Source organism: Protopterus annectens, chromosome 8.part0 (assembly GCF_019279795.1).
Source record: "Protopterus annectens isolate FY-2018-M chromosome 8.part0, PAN1.0, whole genome shotgun sequence".
Lineage (NCBI taxonomy): Eukaryota > Metazoa > Chordata > Ceratodontiformes > Protopteridae > Protopterus > Protopterus annectens.
Window position 1 is genome coordinate 47566468 of NC_056741.1, and position 19799 is coordinate 47586266.

Here is a 19799-nt window from a genome sequence, read left to right on the forward strand (position 1 = left end):
TCAGTAACTGAATGAGGTGTCATATCTATTTACAGTACTGAGGTGAGAGTGTATAAAAAGGAATTAAGCATATGGCAAAGAATGCACAAAACTAGTAAACTAAGTTACGGTAGCTTGTTATCATTATCTTCAGTAACTGAATGAGGTGTCATATCTATTTACAGTACTGAGGTGAGAGTGTATAAAGAAAAGGAATTAAGCATATGGCAAAGAATGCACAAAACTAGTAAACTAAGTTACAGTAGCTTGTTATCATTATCTTCAGTAACTGAATGAGGTATCATATCTATTTACAGTACTGAGGTGAGAGTGTATAAAGAAAAGGAATTAAGCATATGGCAAAGAATGCACAAAACTAGTAAACTGTTACAGTAGCTTGTTATCATTATCTTCAGTAACTGAATGAGGTATCATATCTATTTACAGTACTGAGGTGAGAGTGTGTAAAAAGGAATTAAGCATATGCAAAGAATGCACAAAACTAGTAAACTAAGTTACAGTAGCTTATTATCATTATCTTCAGTAACTGAATGAGGTATCATATCTTTTTACAGTACTGAGGTGAGAGTGTATAAAAAGGAATTAAGCATATGGCAAAGAATGCACAAAACTAGTAAACTAAGTTACAGTAGCTTGTTATCATTATCTTCAGTAACTGAATGAGGTATCATATCTATTTACAGTACTGAGGTGAGAGTGTATAAAAAGGAATTAAGCATATGCAAAGAATGCACAAAACTAGTAAACTAAGTTACAGTAGCTTATTATCATTATCTTCAGTAACTGAATGAGGTATCATATCTATTTACAGTACTGAGGTGAGAGTGTGTAAAAAGGAATTAAGCATATGGCAAAGAATGCACAAAACTAGTAAACTAAGTTACAGTAGCTTGTTATCATTATCTTCAGTAACTGAATGAGGTATCATATCTATTTACAGTACTGAGGTGAGTGTGTATAAAGAAAAGGAATTAAGCATATGGCAAAGAATGCACAAAACTAGTAAACTAAGTTACAGTAGCTTGTTATCATTATCTTCAGTAACTGAATGAGGTATCATATCTATTTACAGTACTGAGGTGAGAGTGTATAAAGAAAAGGAATTAAGCATATGGCAAAGAATGCACAAAACTAGTAAACTAAGTTACAGTAGCTTGTTATCATTATCTTCAGTAACTGAATGAGGTATCATATCTATTTACAGTACTGAGGTGAGAGTGTATAAAAAGGAATTAAGCATATGGCAAAGAATGCACAAAACTAGTAAACTAAGTTACAGTAGCTTGTTATCATTATCTTCAGTAACTGAATGAGGAATCATATCTATTTACAGTACTGAGGTGAGAGTGTATAAAGAAAAGGAATTAAGCATATGGCAAAGAATGCACAAAACTAGTAAACTAAGTTACAGTAGCTTGTTATCATTATCTTCAGTAACTGAATGAGGTATCATATCTATTTACAGTACTGAGGTGAGAGTGTATAAAAAGGAATTAAGCATATGCAAAGAATGCACAAAACTAGTAAACTAAGTTACAGTAGCTTGTTATCATTATCTTCAGTAACTGAATGAGGTATCATATCTTTTACAGTACTGAGGTGAGAGTGTATAAAAGGAATTAAGCATATGGCAAAGAATGCACAAAACTAGTAAACTAAGTTACAGTAGCTTGTTATCATTATCTTCAGTAACTGAATGAGGTATCATATCTATTTACAGTACTGAGGTGAGAGTGTATAAAAAGGAATTAAGCATATGGCAAAGAATGCACAAAACTAGTAAACTAAGTTACAGTAGCTTGTTATCATTATCTTCAGTAACTGAATGAGGTATCATATCTATTTACAGTACTGAGGTGAGAGTGTATAAAGAAAAGGAATTAAGCATATGGCAAAGAATGCACAAAACTAGTAAACCAAGTTACAGTAGCTTGTTATCATTATCTTCAGTAACTGAATGAGGTATATCTATTTACAGTACTGAGGTGAGAGTGTATAAAGAAAAGGAATTAAGCATATGGCAAAGAATGCACAAAACTAGTAAACTAAGTTACAGTAGCTTGTTATCATTATCTTCAGTAACTGAATGAGGTATCATATCTATTTACAGTACTGAGGTGAGAGTGTATAAAAAGGAATTAAGCATATGGCAAAGAATGCACAAAACTAGTAAACTAAGTTACAGTAGCTTGTTATCATTATCTTCAGTAACTGAATGAGGTATCATATCTATTTACAGTACTGAGGTGAGAGTGTATAAAGAAAAGGAATTAAGCATATGGCAAAGAATGCACAAAACTAGTAAACTAAGTTACAGTAGCTTGTTATCATTATCTTCAGTAACTGAATGAGGTATCATATCTATTTACAGTACTGAGGTGAGAGTGTATAAAAAGGAATTAAGCATATGGCAAAGAATGTACAAAACTAGTAAACTAAGTTACAGTAGCTTGTTATCATTATCTTCAGTAACTGAATGAGGTATCATATCTATTTACAGTACTGAGGTGAGAGTGTATAAAGAAAAGGAATTAAGCATATGGCAAAGAATGCACAAAACTAGTAAACTAAGTTACAGTAGCTTGTTATCATTATCTTCAGTAACTGAATGAGGTATCATATCTATTTACAGTACTGAGGTGAGAGTGTATAAAAAGGAATTAAGCATATGCAAAGAATGCACAAAACTTGTAAACTAAGTTACAGTAGCTTATTATCATTATCTTCAGTAACTGAATGAGGTATCATATCTTTTTACAGTACTGAGGTGAGAGTGTATAAAAAGGAATTAAGCATATGGCAAAGAATGCACAAAACTAGTAAACTAAGTTACAGTAGCTTATTATCATTATCTTCAGTAACTGAATGAGGTATCATATCTATTTACAGTACTGATGTGAGAGTGTGTAAAAAGGAATTAAGCATATGGCAAAGAATGCAGAAAACTAGTAAACTAAGTTACAGTAGCTTGTTATCATTATCTTCAGTAACTGAATGAGGTATCATATCTATTTACAGTACTGAGGTGAGTGTGTATAAAGAAAAGGAATTAAGCATATGGCAAAGAATGCACAAAACTAGTAAACTAAGTTACAGTAGCTTGTTATCATTATCTTCAGTAACTGAATGAGGTATCATATCTATTTACAGTACTGAGGTGAGAGTGTATAAAAAGGAATTAAGCATATGCAAAGAATGCACAAAACTAATAAACTAAGTTACAGTAGCTTGTTATCATTATCTTCAGTAACTGAATGAGGTGTCATATCTATTTACAGTACTGAGGTGAGAGTGTATAAAAAGGAATTAAGCATATGGCAAAGAATGCACAAAACTAGTAAACTAAGTTACGGTAGCTTGTTATCATTATCTTCAGTAACTGAATGAGGTGTCATATCTATTTTCAGTACTGAGGTGAGAGTGTATAAAGAAAAGGAATTAAGCATATGGCAAAGAATGCACAAAACTAGTAAACTAAGTTACAGTAGCTTGTTATCATTATCTTCAGTAACTGAATGAGGTATCATATCTATTTACAGTACTGAGGTGAGAGTGTATAAAGAAAAGGAATTAAGCATATGGCAAAGAATGCACAAAACTAGTAAACTAAGTTACAGTAGCTTGTTATCATTATCTTCAGTAACTGAATGAGGTATCATATCTATTTACAGTACTGAAGTGAGAGTGTGTAAAAAGGAATTAAGCATATGCAAAGAATGCACAAAACTAGTAAACTAAGTTACAGTAGCTTATTATCATTATCTTCAGTAACTGAATGAGGTATCATATCTTTTTACAGTACTGAGGTGAGAGTGTATAAAAAGGAATTAAGCATATGGCAAAGAATGCGCAAATCTAGTAAACTAAGTTACAGTAGCTTGTTATCATTATCTTCAGTAACTGAATGAGGTATCATATCTATTTACAGTACTGAGGTGAGAGTGTATAAAAAGGAATTAAGCATATGCAAAGAATGCACAAAACTAGTAAACTAAGTTACAGTAGCTTGTTATCATTATCTTCAGTAACTGAATGAGGTATCATATCTATTTCCAGTACTGAGGTGAGTGTGTATAAAAAAAAGGAATTAAGCATATGGCAAAGAATGCACAAAACTAGTAAACTAAGTTACAGTAGCTTGTTATCATTATCTTCAGTAACTGAATGAGGTATCATATCTATTTACAGTACTGAGGTGAGAGTGTATAAAAAGGAATTAAGCATATGGCAAAGAATGCACAAAACTAGTAAACTAAGTTACAGTAGCTTGTTATCATTATCTTCAGTAACTGAATGAGGTATCATATCTATTTACAGTACTGAGGTGAGAGTGTATAAAGAAAAGGAATTAAGCATATGGCAAAGAATGCACAAAACTAGTAAACTAAGTTACAGTCGCTTGTTATCATTATCTTCAGTAACTGAATGAGGTATCATATCTATTTACAGTACTGAGGTGAGAGTGTATAAAAAGGAATTAAGCATATGGCAAAGAATGCACAAAACTAGTAAACTAAGTTACAGTAGCTTGTTATCATTATCTTCAGTAACTGAATGAGGTATCATATCTATTTACAGTACTGAGGTGAGAGTGTATAAAGAAAAGGAATTAAGCATATGGCAAAGAATGCACAAAACTAGTAAACTAAGTTACAGTAGCTTGTTATCATTATCTTCAGTAACTGAATGAGGTATCATATCTATTTACAGTACTGAGGTGAGAGTGTATAAAAAGGAATTAAGCATATGGCAAAGAATGCACAAAACTAGTAAACTAAGTTACAGTAGCTTGTTATCATTATCTTCAGTAACTGAATGAGGTATCATATCTATTTACAGTACTGAGGTGAGAGTGTATAAAGAAAAGGAATTAAGCATATGGCAAAGAATGCACAAAACTAGTAAACTAAGTTACAGTAGCTTGTTTTCATTATCTTCAGTAACTGAATGAGGTATCATATCTATTTACAGTACTGAGGTGAGAGTGTATAAAGAAAAGGAATTAAGCATATGGCAAAGAATGCACAAAACTAGTAAACTAAGTTACAGTAGCTTGTTATCATTATCTTCAGTAACTGAATGAGGTATCATATCTATTTAGAGTACTGAGGTGAGTGTGTATAAAGAAAAGGAATTAAGCATATGGCAAAGAATGCACAAAACTAGTAAACTAAGTTACAGTAGCTTGTTATCATTATCTTCAGTAACTGAATGAGGTGTCATATCTATTTACAGTACTGAGGTGAGAGTGTATAAAGAAAAGGAATTAAGCATATGGCAAAGAATGCACAAAACTAGTAAACTAAGTTACAGTAGCTTGTTATCATTATCTTCAGTAACTGAATGAGGTGTCATATCTATTTACAGTACTGAGGTGAGAGTGTATAAAAAGGAATTAAGCATATGCAAAGAATGCACAAAACTAGTAAACTAAGTTACAGTAGCTTGTTATCATTATCTTCAGTAACTGAATGAGGTGTCATATCTATTTACAGTACTGAGGTGAGAGTGTATAAAAAGGAATTAAGCATAGTTTGAAGAAGTAGGAGAATTAAAGGTTAAAGTAACAGAACAGTTAAGGTGGTGAGGTGCTAAGCACTGATGATTGAATGGCTTATCGGTGAGATATTACTATTGGCAGAAACTACTAACCAAAGTACTAATGGCCCAGGCACACTAAGGTAGCTTGAAACTGAGTCTATTGTAAAACCAAATACTTCTAGTAAAACCAAACAAGACAAATGGTTCCTGCTTATCTTTTGTGTATTGGCAGAAACTAGTTAGCTGTTAGAAGGCAAATGTAATTGAAGATAGTATATAATGGGTGGTTCCTAGATGTGTATTTGCAGCATGATAGGAACAGTTGAACATACTAGGCAAACAAGCACTGGGACCATAAGATGCCTAGCCATATAACTTTTAAGCAGACAAACTTAAAAGCTTTTGCCAGCCTCTTCAAGCACTTAATAGTGTTCACTTCCTAAACTGAGCAGGGTTGTACATGGTAACATTGGTGTAAATTTGTGTCTACCCATCCAGTCATCAAGCTACCTTTAAAGTTAGCCAAAGTAGGACTTTGTTTGACCCATAGTGGTAACTTATTCCACAGGCTAGGAATACATTGACTTAGGAAACTATCTGTGCGGTGAGTCTTGTTTGGTTGTTGGTGTAGATTTAAGTCTTTAGTAGGGGTGTTTGTAGACTCACTTGGTTTGCAAAGAAATAGGACATCAAATAGGACTGGGTCTTTCATGGCTTGAGAAATGAGACACAGGTCACCTCAAAACAACTTGTAGGCTATTGAGTATGAGGACAGCCATGCTAATCTATTAGTGTAGTTGAAGGATGTAAGGCTTTTAATTTTCTGTGTTAGAAATCTTTGGGGCCTTTCCAGTTGAACAATATGCATGGATTAGTACATACCAAAGGGGGCGTTCCATTCAGTGATGACTCTGATAAGGAAAGAGTTCAGTGGTAGGTTGACTTCTGTGGATCTTGAAGATATTCCCTTGGAAAGTAACTGGACTAGAAAGAAGAATTTCCAGATTGTGGTGGAAACATGATAATCGAATAAGAGAGAGTTATTCACATTTTTACCCAGGTATCCTATGACTGACTGTTTCTCTCTGAAGAGGAGTACCATTTATAACATATGAGGTGGGAGGAGCTTTTCTGCCAAATGCTACTATGTTGCACTTTTTCATTTAATTTGATACTCTTATTGATATACCATGTACGTGCATATTCCAGCCCTTGCTGGAGCTCTTTAATGTCAGTGGATGAGTAGATAACAGTGACCAGTTTGCAGTCATCAGCAAACTTCATTAACCCACACTTCTGCAATATTGGCTTGGATGTCTGCAAAATAAATGAAACCATACTAGTTACAAATTTATTTTCAGAGAGGGAACCAGACACTTTCACAACTTGGAAGCTGTTGGAGAGCCAACTTGTAATCCATGGGAGAATGTAGAGGTTTACATTAAGGTTGTCTAATTTTTTCAAATACAACAAACCAAAATCAGACTCTGCAAATTATTTAATGGTGATCTGAATTCACATTATGCATTATTATTTCTATTGGTGGGGGAGACCTAGAGTTTGGGTGATAGAGCTGATAGGTTGAGGTCACTTAGGTCGGACTGGAATGCAACTGATATTTTGCAACCCTTCTGGATTACTTGCTGCCAAGAAAAGGAAAGGAGTCTAAGATTGTTAATTTGTGGAGAAAAGCTCCAGTAGCAGGTCACTCAGGTGACTTAGGAGACACCTTGCTTTGGAAGGGCAGATTAATGGTGGCCTTTTTGAGATGCTAGGGTAAAAAAACAAAGCAGCAGATAGAATTGGCAGTAGTTTGTAAGGCAAATAGGTTTTGTGCGCTGGATGCAGTGAGTGGAAATCCATAGACAGTAAGGGAGAATACATTTTCTTATGGCTGCCCTTCCTTCAGGAGCTAAGAAGTTTGAGCATTTTAGTACAAAACAATGTTTTATTTATTTTGGATTTTATTTGTTGTATGGAAAACTAGAAGCTGAGCTTTTGATATAGCCATAACCCAAAGTAGTTGAAAGAGCTGTAGTTTCTATCTGTTTGTTGCCATTTGTTAAGTGCCAGTTGGTGGATAGCGGTTTGAGTTTACGTAAGGTTCTGAAGGTCACAGTTTTGGAGCTAAGTGGTTGTTCTGTAGCCACGAGATAAGTGTGGAAATGTCTAGTTCAAGGGTTTGATTAATAACGGTGGAATATGGGTTAGATCTGTTATTATTCATGTCCGTATACAGATCCATGTCATTAAGATAAAATAAAAGATAATGTTGTGTGAAGTTGGAGGACAGTTGATTTAATAAACAGTGAGAAAACAGATCCATGTGGTACTCTGTTTAAGTTGTATGTATTCTGAATATGAGGGAATGAATCTGGAAAGTCAACTGGAGTTTCTGAATCTGTGTGTGACAGTAAAACTAAGGCCTCCATTAATTTTCACAGTACAGAGAAGTGTGTGGCCAGCTGATTTGAATGCTTTTGTTGAATCTATTAATATAGCTCAAGTAAGATTGCATTTTTCCATGTTTAGTAGTAGTATGCAACGTGTATCAGTCCAAACTGCAATCATGGTATTCCTTCCGGATCAGTCCCATGTCTGTGGGGAGAGAACATGGCATCATTTTTCAATTAGCTGAAAAACTGAATTTTTTCAAATAATTTACCTTGTGTGGGATAATACAGAGATTGGTCTGAAGTCTGAAGAAGCATTTATTTAGATATGGCAGTGATTTTGGCTGTGTTCTAGTTGGAAGAAAATATATTTTGACAGAGAAAGAGAGAGACAGAGATGCTGCACATGTGTAGCAGAGGCTGAATTAGGTGTTTACAAAGTTGTATGAACCAAAGGGTATATATAGGTTCTCTGCTGCTAAGGGCACTTTAATGAGATTTTCTCTATTTCTGTTTAATTTGTTATAACATTACAAACATTTCCAAGAATACTTTGCAGCTACTAGTAATGACCTGTTCATTGTAGGACGTACACATGTAGATGGACTGATGGGATAGTGAAGGCCATCACTACCATCATCGTAGGTTCATAGGTAAGTACTGGGCTAGCTGCTCTTAGGCGAGCTGATGGGATACTGAAGGCCATCACTACCATCAGCATAGGTAAGTACTGGGCTAGCTGCTCTTAGGCGGGCTGATGGGATAGTGAAGTCCATCACTACCATCATCACAGGTAAGTACTGGACTAGCTGCTCTTAGGCAGACTGATGGGATTGTGAAGGCCATCACCACCATCATCATAGGTTCATAGGTAAGTACTGGGCTAGATGCTCTTAGACTGATGGGATTGTGAAGGCCATCACCACTATCGTCATAGGTTCATAGGTAAGTACTGGGATAGCTGCTCTTACACAGACTGATGGGATAGTGAAGGCCATCACTACCATCATCATAGGGTCATCATAGGATCATAGGAGGTTACTAGGCTATTGACCCTGCGACCCTTATAAGCCTAGCCAAGAGTTTAGCTCATGTTTAGACAAGTCAGCACCCAAAGCCCCTATCCAGCAGAGACACAGGTGGAATTACAGGGGTGTATTTTCTGTTTCCCATCCAGTTATCCAGGTTGCGCTTAAAAAGGGGTAGTGAGGTACTCTGCTTGACATGGAGAGGGAGTTTATTCCACACATGGGGGAGTATCTGGGACACAAATCTGTCCTGCTAACAAGTCCTGTTGATATCACAGACCAGTTGAGGTTGCGCATATGGGTTGCTCGAGTGGAGCTTGACTTAGGGATATGCAGCAGTCGCATCAAGGCGGGGTCTGAGATTGCTTTGTATGCCAGGCAGAGGTCACCTCTGAGGAGTCTGTATGATACTGAGTAGAGGGACAGGACTTTTAGCCTATCTGTGTAGGGTAGATGTTTGAGGGCCCTGGATTCTCCTGGTGAGGAACCTCTGTGGTCTCTCCTGCTGCTGCATGTGCTTTGTGAGGTACATGCCAAAGTACTCAATCATTGGCCTTATAAGGGAACAATACAGGGATATTATAACCTCTTTTTCCCTGCATAAGATACCTTTACTTATGAAGTGGACCATGTAGAAAGTTTTCCATACAATAAAAGCAACTTGGTGGTCAAAAGTCAAGTTGCTCTTAGGCCGATTGTCTTCACTATCCCATCAATCACTACCATCATCATAGGTTCATAGGTAAGTACTGGGCTAGTTGCTCATAGGCTGACTGATGGGATAGTGAAGGCCATCACTACCATCATTATAGGTTCTTAGGTAAGTACTGGGCTAGCTGCTCTTAGATGGACTGATGGGATAGTGAAGACCATCACTACCATCATCATAGGTTCATAGGTAAGTACTGGACTAGCTGCTCTTAGGCAGACTGATGGGATAGTGAATCATCACTACCATCATTATAGGGTCATCATAGGATCATAGGAGGTTACTATGCTATTGGCCCTGAGGACCATATAAGCTTAGCCAAGAGTTTAGCTCATGTTTAGACAGGTCATCACCCAAAGCCCCTATCCAGCAGGGACACAGGTGGAATCCCAGGGGTGTATTTTCTATTTCCCATCCAGTTTTCCAGGTTACACTTAAAAAAGGGTAATGAGGTACTCTGCTTGATGTGATGAGGGAGTCTATTCCACAGACGGGGGAGTCTCTGGGACACAAATCTGTCCTGGTAACAAGTCCTATTGATATCACAGACCAGTTGAAGTTCTGCATATGGGTTGCTCGAGTGGAGCTTGACTTGGGGATACGCATCAGTCCCATCAAGGTGGGGTCTGAAATTGCTTTGTATGCCAGGCAGAGGTCACCACTCAGGAGTCTGTATGATACTGAGTAGAGGGACAGGACTTTTAGCCTATCTGTGTAGGGTAGATGTTTGAGGCCCTGGATTCTCCTGGTGAGGAACCTCTGTGGTTTCCCCTGTTGCTGCTGGGATAGTGAAGACCGTCACTACCATCATCTCAGGTTCATAAGTAAGTACTGGGATAGCTGCGTTTAGGCGGGCTGATGGGATAGTGAAGACCGTCACTACCATCATCATACTTCATTGGTAAGTACTGGGCTAAATGCTCTTAGGCAGACTAATGGGATATTGAAGACCATCACTACCATCATCATAGGTTCATAGGTAAGTACTGGGCTTGCTGCTCTCAGGCAGACTGATGGGATAGTGAAGGCCATCACTACCATCATCATAGGTTCATAAGTAAGTGCTGGAGTAGCTGATCTTAGGTTTAAGTACTGGGCTAGCTGCTCGTAGATGGACTGATGGGATACTACCATCATCATAGGTTCATAGGTAAGTACTGGGCTAGTTGCTCATAGGCTGACTGATGGAATAGTGAAGGCCATCACTACCATCATCATAGGTTCATAGGTAAGTACTGGGCTAGCTGCTCTTAGGCAGACTGGTGGGATAGTGAAGACCATCACCACCATTATCATAGGTTCATAGATTAGTTCTGGGCTAAATGCTCTTAGGCTGACTAAAGGGATAGTGAAGACCATCACTACCATCATCGTAGCTTCATAGATAAATGCTGGGCTAGCTGCTCTTAGGTGGACTGATGTGATAGTGAAGACCATCACTACCATTATCATAGGTTCATAGGTAAGTACTGGGCTAGCTGCTCTTAGGTGGACTGATGGGATAGTGAAGACCATCATTACTACCATTGTAGGTTCATAGGCAAGTACTTGGCTAGCTACTCTTAGACAGACTGATGGGATAGTGAAGGCCATCACTACTACCATTGTAGGTTCATAGGCAAGTACTTGGCTACCTGCTCTTAGACAGACTGATGGGATAGTGAAGGCCATCACCACCATCATCATAGGTTCTTAGGTAAGTACTGGGCTTGCTGCTCTTAGGCAGACTGATGGGATAGTGAAGACCATCACTACCTTCATTATAGGTTCTTAGGTAAGTACTGGGCTTGCTGCTCTTAGGCGGACTGATGGGATAGTGAAGACCATCACTATCTTCATCACAGGTTCATAGGTAAGTACTGGGCTTGCTGCTCTTAGGCAGACTGATGGGATTGTGAAGGCCATCACCACCATCATCATAGGTTCATAGGTAAGTGCTGGAGTAGTTGCTTTTAGGTGGGCTGATGGGATAGTGAAGGCCATCACTACCACCATCGTAGGTTCATAAGTAAGTAGTGGGCTAGTTGCTCTTAGGCAGAGTATGTGGTAGTGAAGACCATCACTACCATCATCATAGGTTTATAGGCAAGTACTGGGTTAGCTGCTCTTATGCAGACTGATGGGATACTGAAGGACATCATTAGCATCATCATAGGTTCATTCGTAAGTACTGGGCTCGCTGCTCTTAGGCAGACTGATGAGATATTGAAAGCCATAACTACTATCATCATAGGTTCATAGGGAAGTACTAGACTAGCTACTCTTAGGCAGACTGATGGCATAGTGAAGGCCATCACTATCATCATCATAGGTTCATAGGTAAGTATTGGGCTATCTGCTCTTGCAGGTTATTTTAAGCCTAACAAATTTTCATTTAAGTGTGAGAATTAAACCCTGTAGTTGCGCTTGTTAGATAAACAGCTTAAATGTTATGCCAACCCCCAACCCCTCCCACCTCTCTCATCCCCCATGCGCCAAGCCTGAAGTCACCTCATTGCCACCACTAAAGAGTTCAGAACCTTGAGCTGTCGAGACCTTTCCAAAATGAGGAAGATGCAACTCTGACAGAATCCTGAACCGCTTCTGTGAAAAGGATGTGTTGTACAAGACGTAGAGAGGACTTTCTCCAGGTGATGCAACCAAAGCTTTTGCATGTAGTCAAACCGAAATGTCACCCAGGTAAGGAAACACTAGCATGGAGAGTTGATAAGTCCTCCACCAGCAAGCCAAATCCTTGTTGGAGATTCTGGGAGCAGACAGATATCCTAAATGCAATAATTTGTACAAAAAAATGCAGGCCACCCAGAGGAAAATGCACAAACCTTTCATGAAGTTCCAGATGCTAGTGTAGCCATAGGTATTGTTGGCGTTGTCTAAAAGCCATGCAGAAAGAGTAGCATGAAGACTTTTAAGGTAACCCTGAAGGATGGCATATAATAATTTAAAGACCGAAACTGTTTAATTTTAGAACCATGCAAAATCCTTCTGAGTGGGGACAAAGATCAGGTAAGAGTAAATGTATAATCTCCTTCTGGTATGGTTTCTGTGGATATCTTGAAAAGTAAGTCAGTAACCAAAATGTGCCAGATAGTCCACCAACAACAACTGGTGTGTCAGAGAATAGTAGAGGTGAGAGAATCCTGAACTCTTGTAGAATATTCATTTTTTGCTAATCTCTTTTACCTGTTTGTCCTAGATTCTGGCATATTGGATTGACTTCCTGCCAGCATAGTCTGAAGGTGGCACTCATAGCTTCTGTGGAACAGACTATATTAGGGACCTCTTAGAAGACTTCAATAAATGCCTGGGTGAAGGCAGTGTTACCTGCAACAGCAGATGGCAGATGCATGCCCTCTTCCTCTTGAAATGCTGAGAAAGCAAAGTTAGGGATAAAGAAGGGTTATATATGTCTTGTACAACGGACAATAACATGTTTATCTGTCTGTTGGAGATCTTCTGTAATCATCTGGACTCTTTTTCCCAAAGAGAACCTAACCCTTAAAGGGAGCTTCCAGATCAGTCTAAGCCAGGCCGACTTTTACAGGCAAATGCTGATGGCCAGAGTTCTTACAGTAAGCTACATGGAAACTTAGTGAAAATACAGTGCTAAATACTATTTCCACAATTTTCTGATAACCAGAGTTTGGAAAGGAAGGAACTTTCCGTAGCTTTTTCCAAAAGGGAAGGCTGATATTGGAACATATGGGAAAGGCAATTGGTGGCCTCCAAACCAAAGGTGTCAGAATATAAAATAGATCATTCTGTTAACCTGTCTGTAACTTTGGATGTTTTGCCTGTTGACAGAGTAACCGGATGCAATTTTTATTAATCTGTGTTGAGCAGAGTAAGCAACAGAAATCAGCTTTATGATTCCTGGTAAGAATGGAGGATTATTCAGATGATGGCCTGTACAAGTGGTCAGCCTTATAGGGTGTTGAGAGATCCGGGCATCAGTATCTCCAAGCAGCAGACATGGCATCTTAGATATGGCATCTTAGATAACAGGCTCCAAAAGAGTGGAACAATCCAGAGTTGCTCTTCCTTCTTCTCCAAAACTGATATTTAGACACTTCTGAGGGGTTAACAAAGAAGCAAGTGTGGATTTCATAAGCCTGAGGACTGCCTCAAAGGAAGAACCCATAGAGTGGGAGATGATAAAGGAGGAAGGCTAATTATCTTTGTCCATTTCAAGTGCAGAGATCTCGATACCCTTAAAATTTGTAACTTCTTAAGAGACAGAAGGAGAGCAAAGGCACCAGCTGGTTGGAACCTGAAAACCAAGCTGTGTGATACTCCATGCAGGGGACCAGAGGATTTCATAGGAACAATGGTTATATGACATAGTATGTGATACTGGATAAACATGTTACTCATGACAGTGGCAGGGCATGAGGCGCTTGTGACATAACTGGTGCTGACAATGAGCTAGACTGTTGTATAGTGGTATCCATCATCTGCATGTCCTTAATAGGTTGTCTAAGTCTGCCGTGGGAGTAAAGGACAACCAAGGGACCAGACATGCAGGGGGGTGTGTCTGCTAGGAGAAGCTCTACCCTCACCTGTGAGTACACTAATGAAGGGAGTCCATTCTTGTGCATGAGTTCTGGCTTAGAGATATACCCTAGAACCTCAAGGGCCTATTTATATATGCTTAAGGGGTGTTTGCCATCTACTGAGCACAAGCCAAAGTAGTAGCCACACCCTGGACCTCATTCACAAATGTGGCTATTGGGGGTGGGGCTCTCTGATCTGACTAACAACTGTTCACAGACATTGCATGGAATGATGACCTTTTAGCAGAGAACAAGGTGTAGTAGCAAACACTTAGTGACCACTATAACTACAGTGTATTTCAAAGTAGAGTCCGACCTGGGCCTAGTCCTGTGCTCTTTTGCTTTTTGGTGTCTAACCTGATGGTTTTGTGCTTCTGTGTGGACTCACAGGACACTCTCTGCAGACAGACACTGCTCTTGGCCTACTGCATTGCTGCTAGATGCAGGTCACTAATGAGGGCTCCAGCTTCTCCCTTCAGCTCCACCAGTGACTTGTGGGGTTCAAGCATTAACACTCAAGATAGTATTTAACATGCTAGTCTATTTACAGCTATTTCAGTGGTCCTGCTTCATGTTCTAGTAATTAAGTGTATATATATATATATATATATGTTGTTGGTGTATATATATATATATATATATATATATATATATAGATACATATATATAGATATATATATATATATAGATAAATAGCAGATTCATAACTTTTACTCATCAGATATGGAGAACATTCCAACAATGTACACTATGTGGAGATTTAAGCTGGATGAACAGTTTGAAAGAACTAGGGATCTTGGAGACAGGTCTACCTTTTAGTCCCATTGTAGAGAGATACAGAATAGGCAAAAGGGTCCATGCACTTTCTAAACATTGGAACTCAACATATAATGAAAAGCTTTTTTAGTGTTTTTTTTTTTTGGGTCCCACACCCATAACCAGCTAGTTATCCACCCCTCTGTACCCAATTAACCTATCATTTCCTCCTTTTTTCCTGTAAGGACCTGCGTCAAGCACCAGGAGTGATGCTGTCGTCCATAAGATTGAGATTATTTATTATACCCTATCCCCCTCCCTATGTCCATCAGGGATATCTGAGGGATGGGCATACTATGGGGATATGCTTACATATTGCCCTGCCTTGTTGTAAGCTGAGTCAATGACTGCCCCTCTTTCCATACTTGGACCACACCTGCCTCCACATCAGCAGCCTGCACCTGGGATCGTATGGTGGTATTTGGCATTGAATGCCTATCTGTCCCTACCAGTGCCTGAGATGTCCCAAGCCACTAATCTAAGCCAGGTTGTCTGGACTGTAGTTAGGGCTGTACCTCTCTGCAGCACTGCACTGGCTTAACATGTAATGAGAAGTTGGAAGAAGGGGCAATAGAATAATGTGCCCATGTGTTCAGCCTACTGATGAGATCTTTTTGAAGTAAGAGCAGCCATTTGTGTAATGAGTCAACAGTTCAGATTAAGTATGGTATGCTTTTATTTATCTCTTTTTATTTACCCTGTTTTCAGGGTAACCCATGGCCACGTTCTGATTAATTCATTTGTTGGAAGTCATCCAGTATATACATGGAGATTAAGGGAATAAAACCTGGAAACATGGAGATTAAGGGAATAAAACCTGGAAATGGATGAAGCCCATAAGCAGCTCTTAGCCTTGACTCTGTTGTATGCGACTGTCACAACTGTTTGAGTGACAGAGTAGATATAATGATATTAGCCTTGAATCTATTGTGTGCAACTACCACAACTGTTTGAGTGACAGATAAGTTATAATTATATTAGCCTGTAATAATACAAAGCTTTATGGCACTTTTTGATTACTGAGCAACTGTTATTAGCTAGACTACATTCATTTGTAGTATTTTAGCCAATTAGATGCCGTAAATCAAAAACTTTGTAATGTTTATATATGTTTTTTGTGTGTGTGTGTGTGTGTGTGTGTGTGTGTGTGTGTGTGTGTGTGTGTGTTTGCACTTACAGGCATGCAAAAGCATTCACGTCCACATATGTATGATCACAACCATAAATGCATAAGTATATGCACACATACCTGCATACAAATATATATGTCTGATATCACACAGACACACTGACAGAGATGCAGAAATGAAGATACGTACACAGTGAGTGACACATATCTATCTACATACACATTACTATAGACATTGGCATATGTAGTTATATTTATACACTTGAAGGTATAATAGTATACATAAGTATAGTTCTCTTCAAAATGAAGCTTTGCGAACCTCTACCAGCCTGTTTTTATACTTTTGCTTTCCTCTACTTTTCAGCAACCACCTCAGCACCCACTGACTGAAGATATGCTTGCTGATGGCCTTTCGCTTCTCTGCAAAACTGGCAATGGGTTGGCACATGCATATGTGAAACTTGACCTTGTCGACAAGTGAGTGTTTCAGAGGAAACTGCACTGTCGTTAGTTATTCAAATTTCTCTCAGCCAAGCAAGGCAGGTATATATACTTTGACTCTGGTTTGCATCCAGAATAGCAGAACATGGCTGTCAGAAGCCTTGAGGTTATAGGCAGAGTACTGTGCTATTTTTTTCTTAATTCTTGTGAATATTATATAACTATACTTGGTTTCTCTATGAAGCAGATTGTACTCTACAGAAAGCTTTGCCAGGAATAGAAAAAAAGTTCTTGTATCTCTAATGAGATCTTACTCAATAAGACAGATCTTGTTAAGTTTAGAAATTTATTTTGTAAATTTCCTGCTTTGACACTGAGTTTTGTTATATGATTTTACAGGGGACTGACTGATATAAACCTTTTGAAGGCTTATATCCATCTGCGTATTGTGGACATCTCATCTAACCAGCTGCGTGACCTTTCCCCCCTGAATAGCTTGACCCAGCTGCTGATGCTCAAGGCGGATCAGAACCAGTTGACCAGTGCCAGACTTGCTGAGATGCCATATCTTCAAATGGCCAGCTTTGCCCATAACCAGATCATTGACACTGAGGGCCTCGGACAGCCTCAACTGGAGGCACTCAACCTTATAGGTACTGTGTTGCACATTTAGGATTTATAAGGAGTTAGCAGGCTGTGTGTACTGTTTCTGAATATTTATATGTGATGGCAGTGAGATAAGATCAAGACTGGCTCTAGGTCATTACAGGAGTAACAGGCAACAGAAGACAGAGGCAAGAAGAAAGGGCAGGGTCTCCAGTCATTTTCTAGAGTGAAGGTTGAGACAGCAGCAGTGCAAAAAGGGACCATGACAGAAACTAGAATATAGGATACTGCCATGCCTTGATATAGGATGGTGCCATGCCTTGATATAGGATACTGCCATGCCTTGATATAGGATGGTGCCATGCCTTGATATAGGATGGTGCCATGCCTTGATATAAGATGGTGCCATGCCTTGATATAGGATACTGCCATGCCTTGATATAGGATACTGACATGCCTTGATATAGGATGGTGCCATGCCTTGATATAGGATACTGCCATGCCTTGATATAGGATACTGCCATGCCTTGATATAGGATACTGCCACGCCTTGATATAGGATGGTGCCATGCCTTGATATAGGATGGTGCCATGCCTTGATATAGGATACTGCCACGCCTTGATATAGGATGCTGCCACGCCTTGATATAGGATGATGCCATGCCTTGATATAGGATACTGGCATGCCTTGATATAGGATGCTGCCACGCCTTGATATAGGATGGTGCCATGCCTTGATATAGGATGCTGCCACGCCTTGATATAGGATGCTGCCACGCCTTGATATAGGATGATGCCATGCCTTGATATAGGATACTGCCATGCCTTGATATAGGATGGTGCCATGCCTTGATATAGGATGATGCCATGCCTTGATATAGGATACTGCCATGCCTTGATATAGGATGGTGCCATGCCTTGAAATAGGATGGTGCCATGCCTTGATATAGGATGGTGTCATGCCTTGATATAGGATGGTGTCATGCCTTGATATAGGATGGTGCCATGCCTTGATATAGGGTGGTGTCATGCCTTGATATAGGATGGTGCCATGCCTTGATATAGGATACTGCCATGCCTTGATATAGGATACTGCCATGCCTTGATATAGGATGGTGCCATGCCTTGATATAGGATGATGCCATGCCTTGATATAGGATACTGCCATGCCTTGATATGATATAGGATGGTGCCATGCCTTGATATAGGATGGTGCCATGCCTTGATATAGGATGGTGTCATGCCTTGATATAGGATGGTGCCATGCCTTGATATAGGATACTGCCATGCCTTGCTATAGGATGGTACCATGCCTTGATATAGGATACTGCCATGCCTTGATATAGGATACTGCCATGCCTTGATATAGGATGGTGCCATGCCTTGATATAGGATGGTGCCATGCCTTGATATAGGATACTGCCACGCCTTGATATAAGATGGTGCCATGCCTTGATATAGGATGGTGCCATGCCTTGATATAGGATACTGCCGTGCCTTGATATAGGATGGTGCCGTGCCTTGATATAGGATGGTGCCGTGCCTTGATATAGGATACTGCCATGCCTTGATATAGGATGGTGCCATGCCTTGATATAGGATGGTGCCATGCCTTGATATAGGATGGTGCCATGCCTTGATATAGGATACTGCCATGCCTTGATATAGGATGGTGCCATGCCTTGATATAGGATACTGCCATGCCTTGATATAGGATGGTGCCATGCCTTGATATAGGATGATGCCATGCCTTGATATAGGATACTGCCATGCCTTGATATAGGATGGTGCCATGCCTTGATATAGTATGGTGCCATGCCTTGATATAGTATGGTGCCATGCCTTGATATAGGATGGTGCCATGCCTTGATATAGGATGGTGCCGTGCCTTGATATAGGATACTGCCATGCCTTGATATAGTATGGTGCCATGCCTTGATATAGGATGGTGCCATGCCTTGATATAGGATACTGCCGTGCCTTGATATAGGATACTGCCGTGCATTGATATAGGATGGTGCCGTGCCTTGATATAGGATGGTGCCGTGCCTTGATATAGGATACTGCCATGCCTTGATATAGGATGGTGCCATGCCTTGATATAGGATGGTGCCATGCCTTGATATAGGATACTGCCATGCCTTGATATAGGATGGTGCCATGCCTTGATAAAGGATACTGCCTTGCCTTGATATAGGATACTGCCATGCCTTGATATAGTATGGTGCCATGCCTTGATATAGGATGGTGCCATGCCTTGATATAGGATGGTGCCGTGCCTTGATATAGGATACTGCCATGCCTTGATATAGTATGGTGCCATGCCTTGATATAGGATGGTGCCATGCCTTGATATAGGATACTGCCATGCCTTGATATAGGATGGTGCCATGCCCTGATATAGGATACTGCCACGCCTTGATATAGGATACTGCCACGCCTTGATATAGGATGGTGCCACGCCTTGATATAGGATGGTGCCACGCCTTGATATAGGATACTGCCATGCCTTGATAGAGGATGGTGCCAATCCTTGATATAGTATGGTGCCATGCCTTGATATAGGATGGTGCCATGCCTTGA

General features: G+C 39.5%; 1 protein-coding gene across 1 annotated transcript in view; it reads left to right on the top strand.

Annotated features, from left to right (window-relative positions):
- The window catches only part of LRRC23 (leucine rich repeat containing 23), a 1080884-nt gene that overhangs the window by 242981 nt on the left and 818104 nt on the right, over positions 1–19799 (top strand). The window contains exons 3-4 of the mRNA XM_044079596.1: positions 16534–16646; positions 17010–17263. Of these exons, the coding sequence (XP_043935531.1) occupies positions 16534–16646; positions 17010–17263 (367 nt within the window). The remainder of the gene's footprint in view (positions 1–16533; positions 16647–17009; positions 17264–19799) is intronic.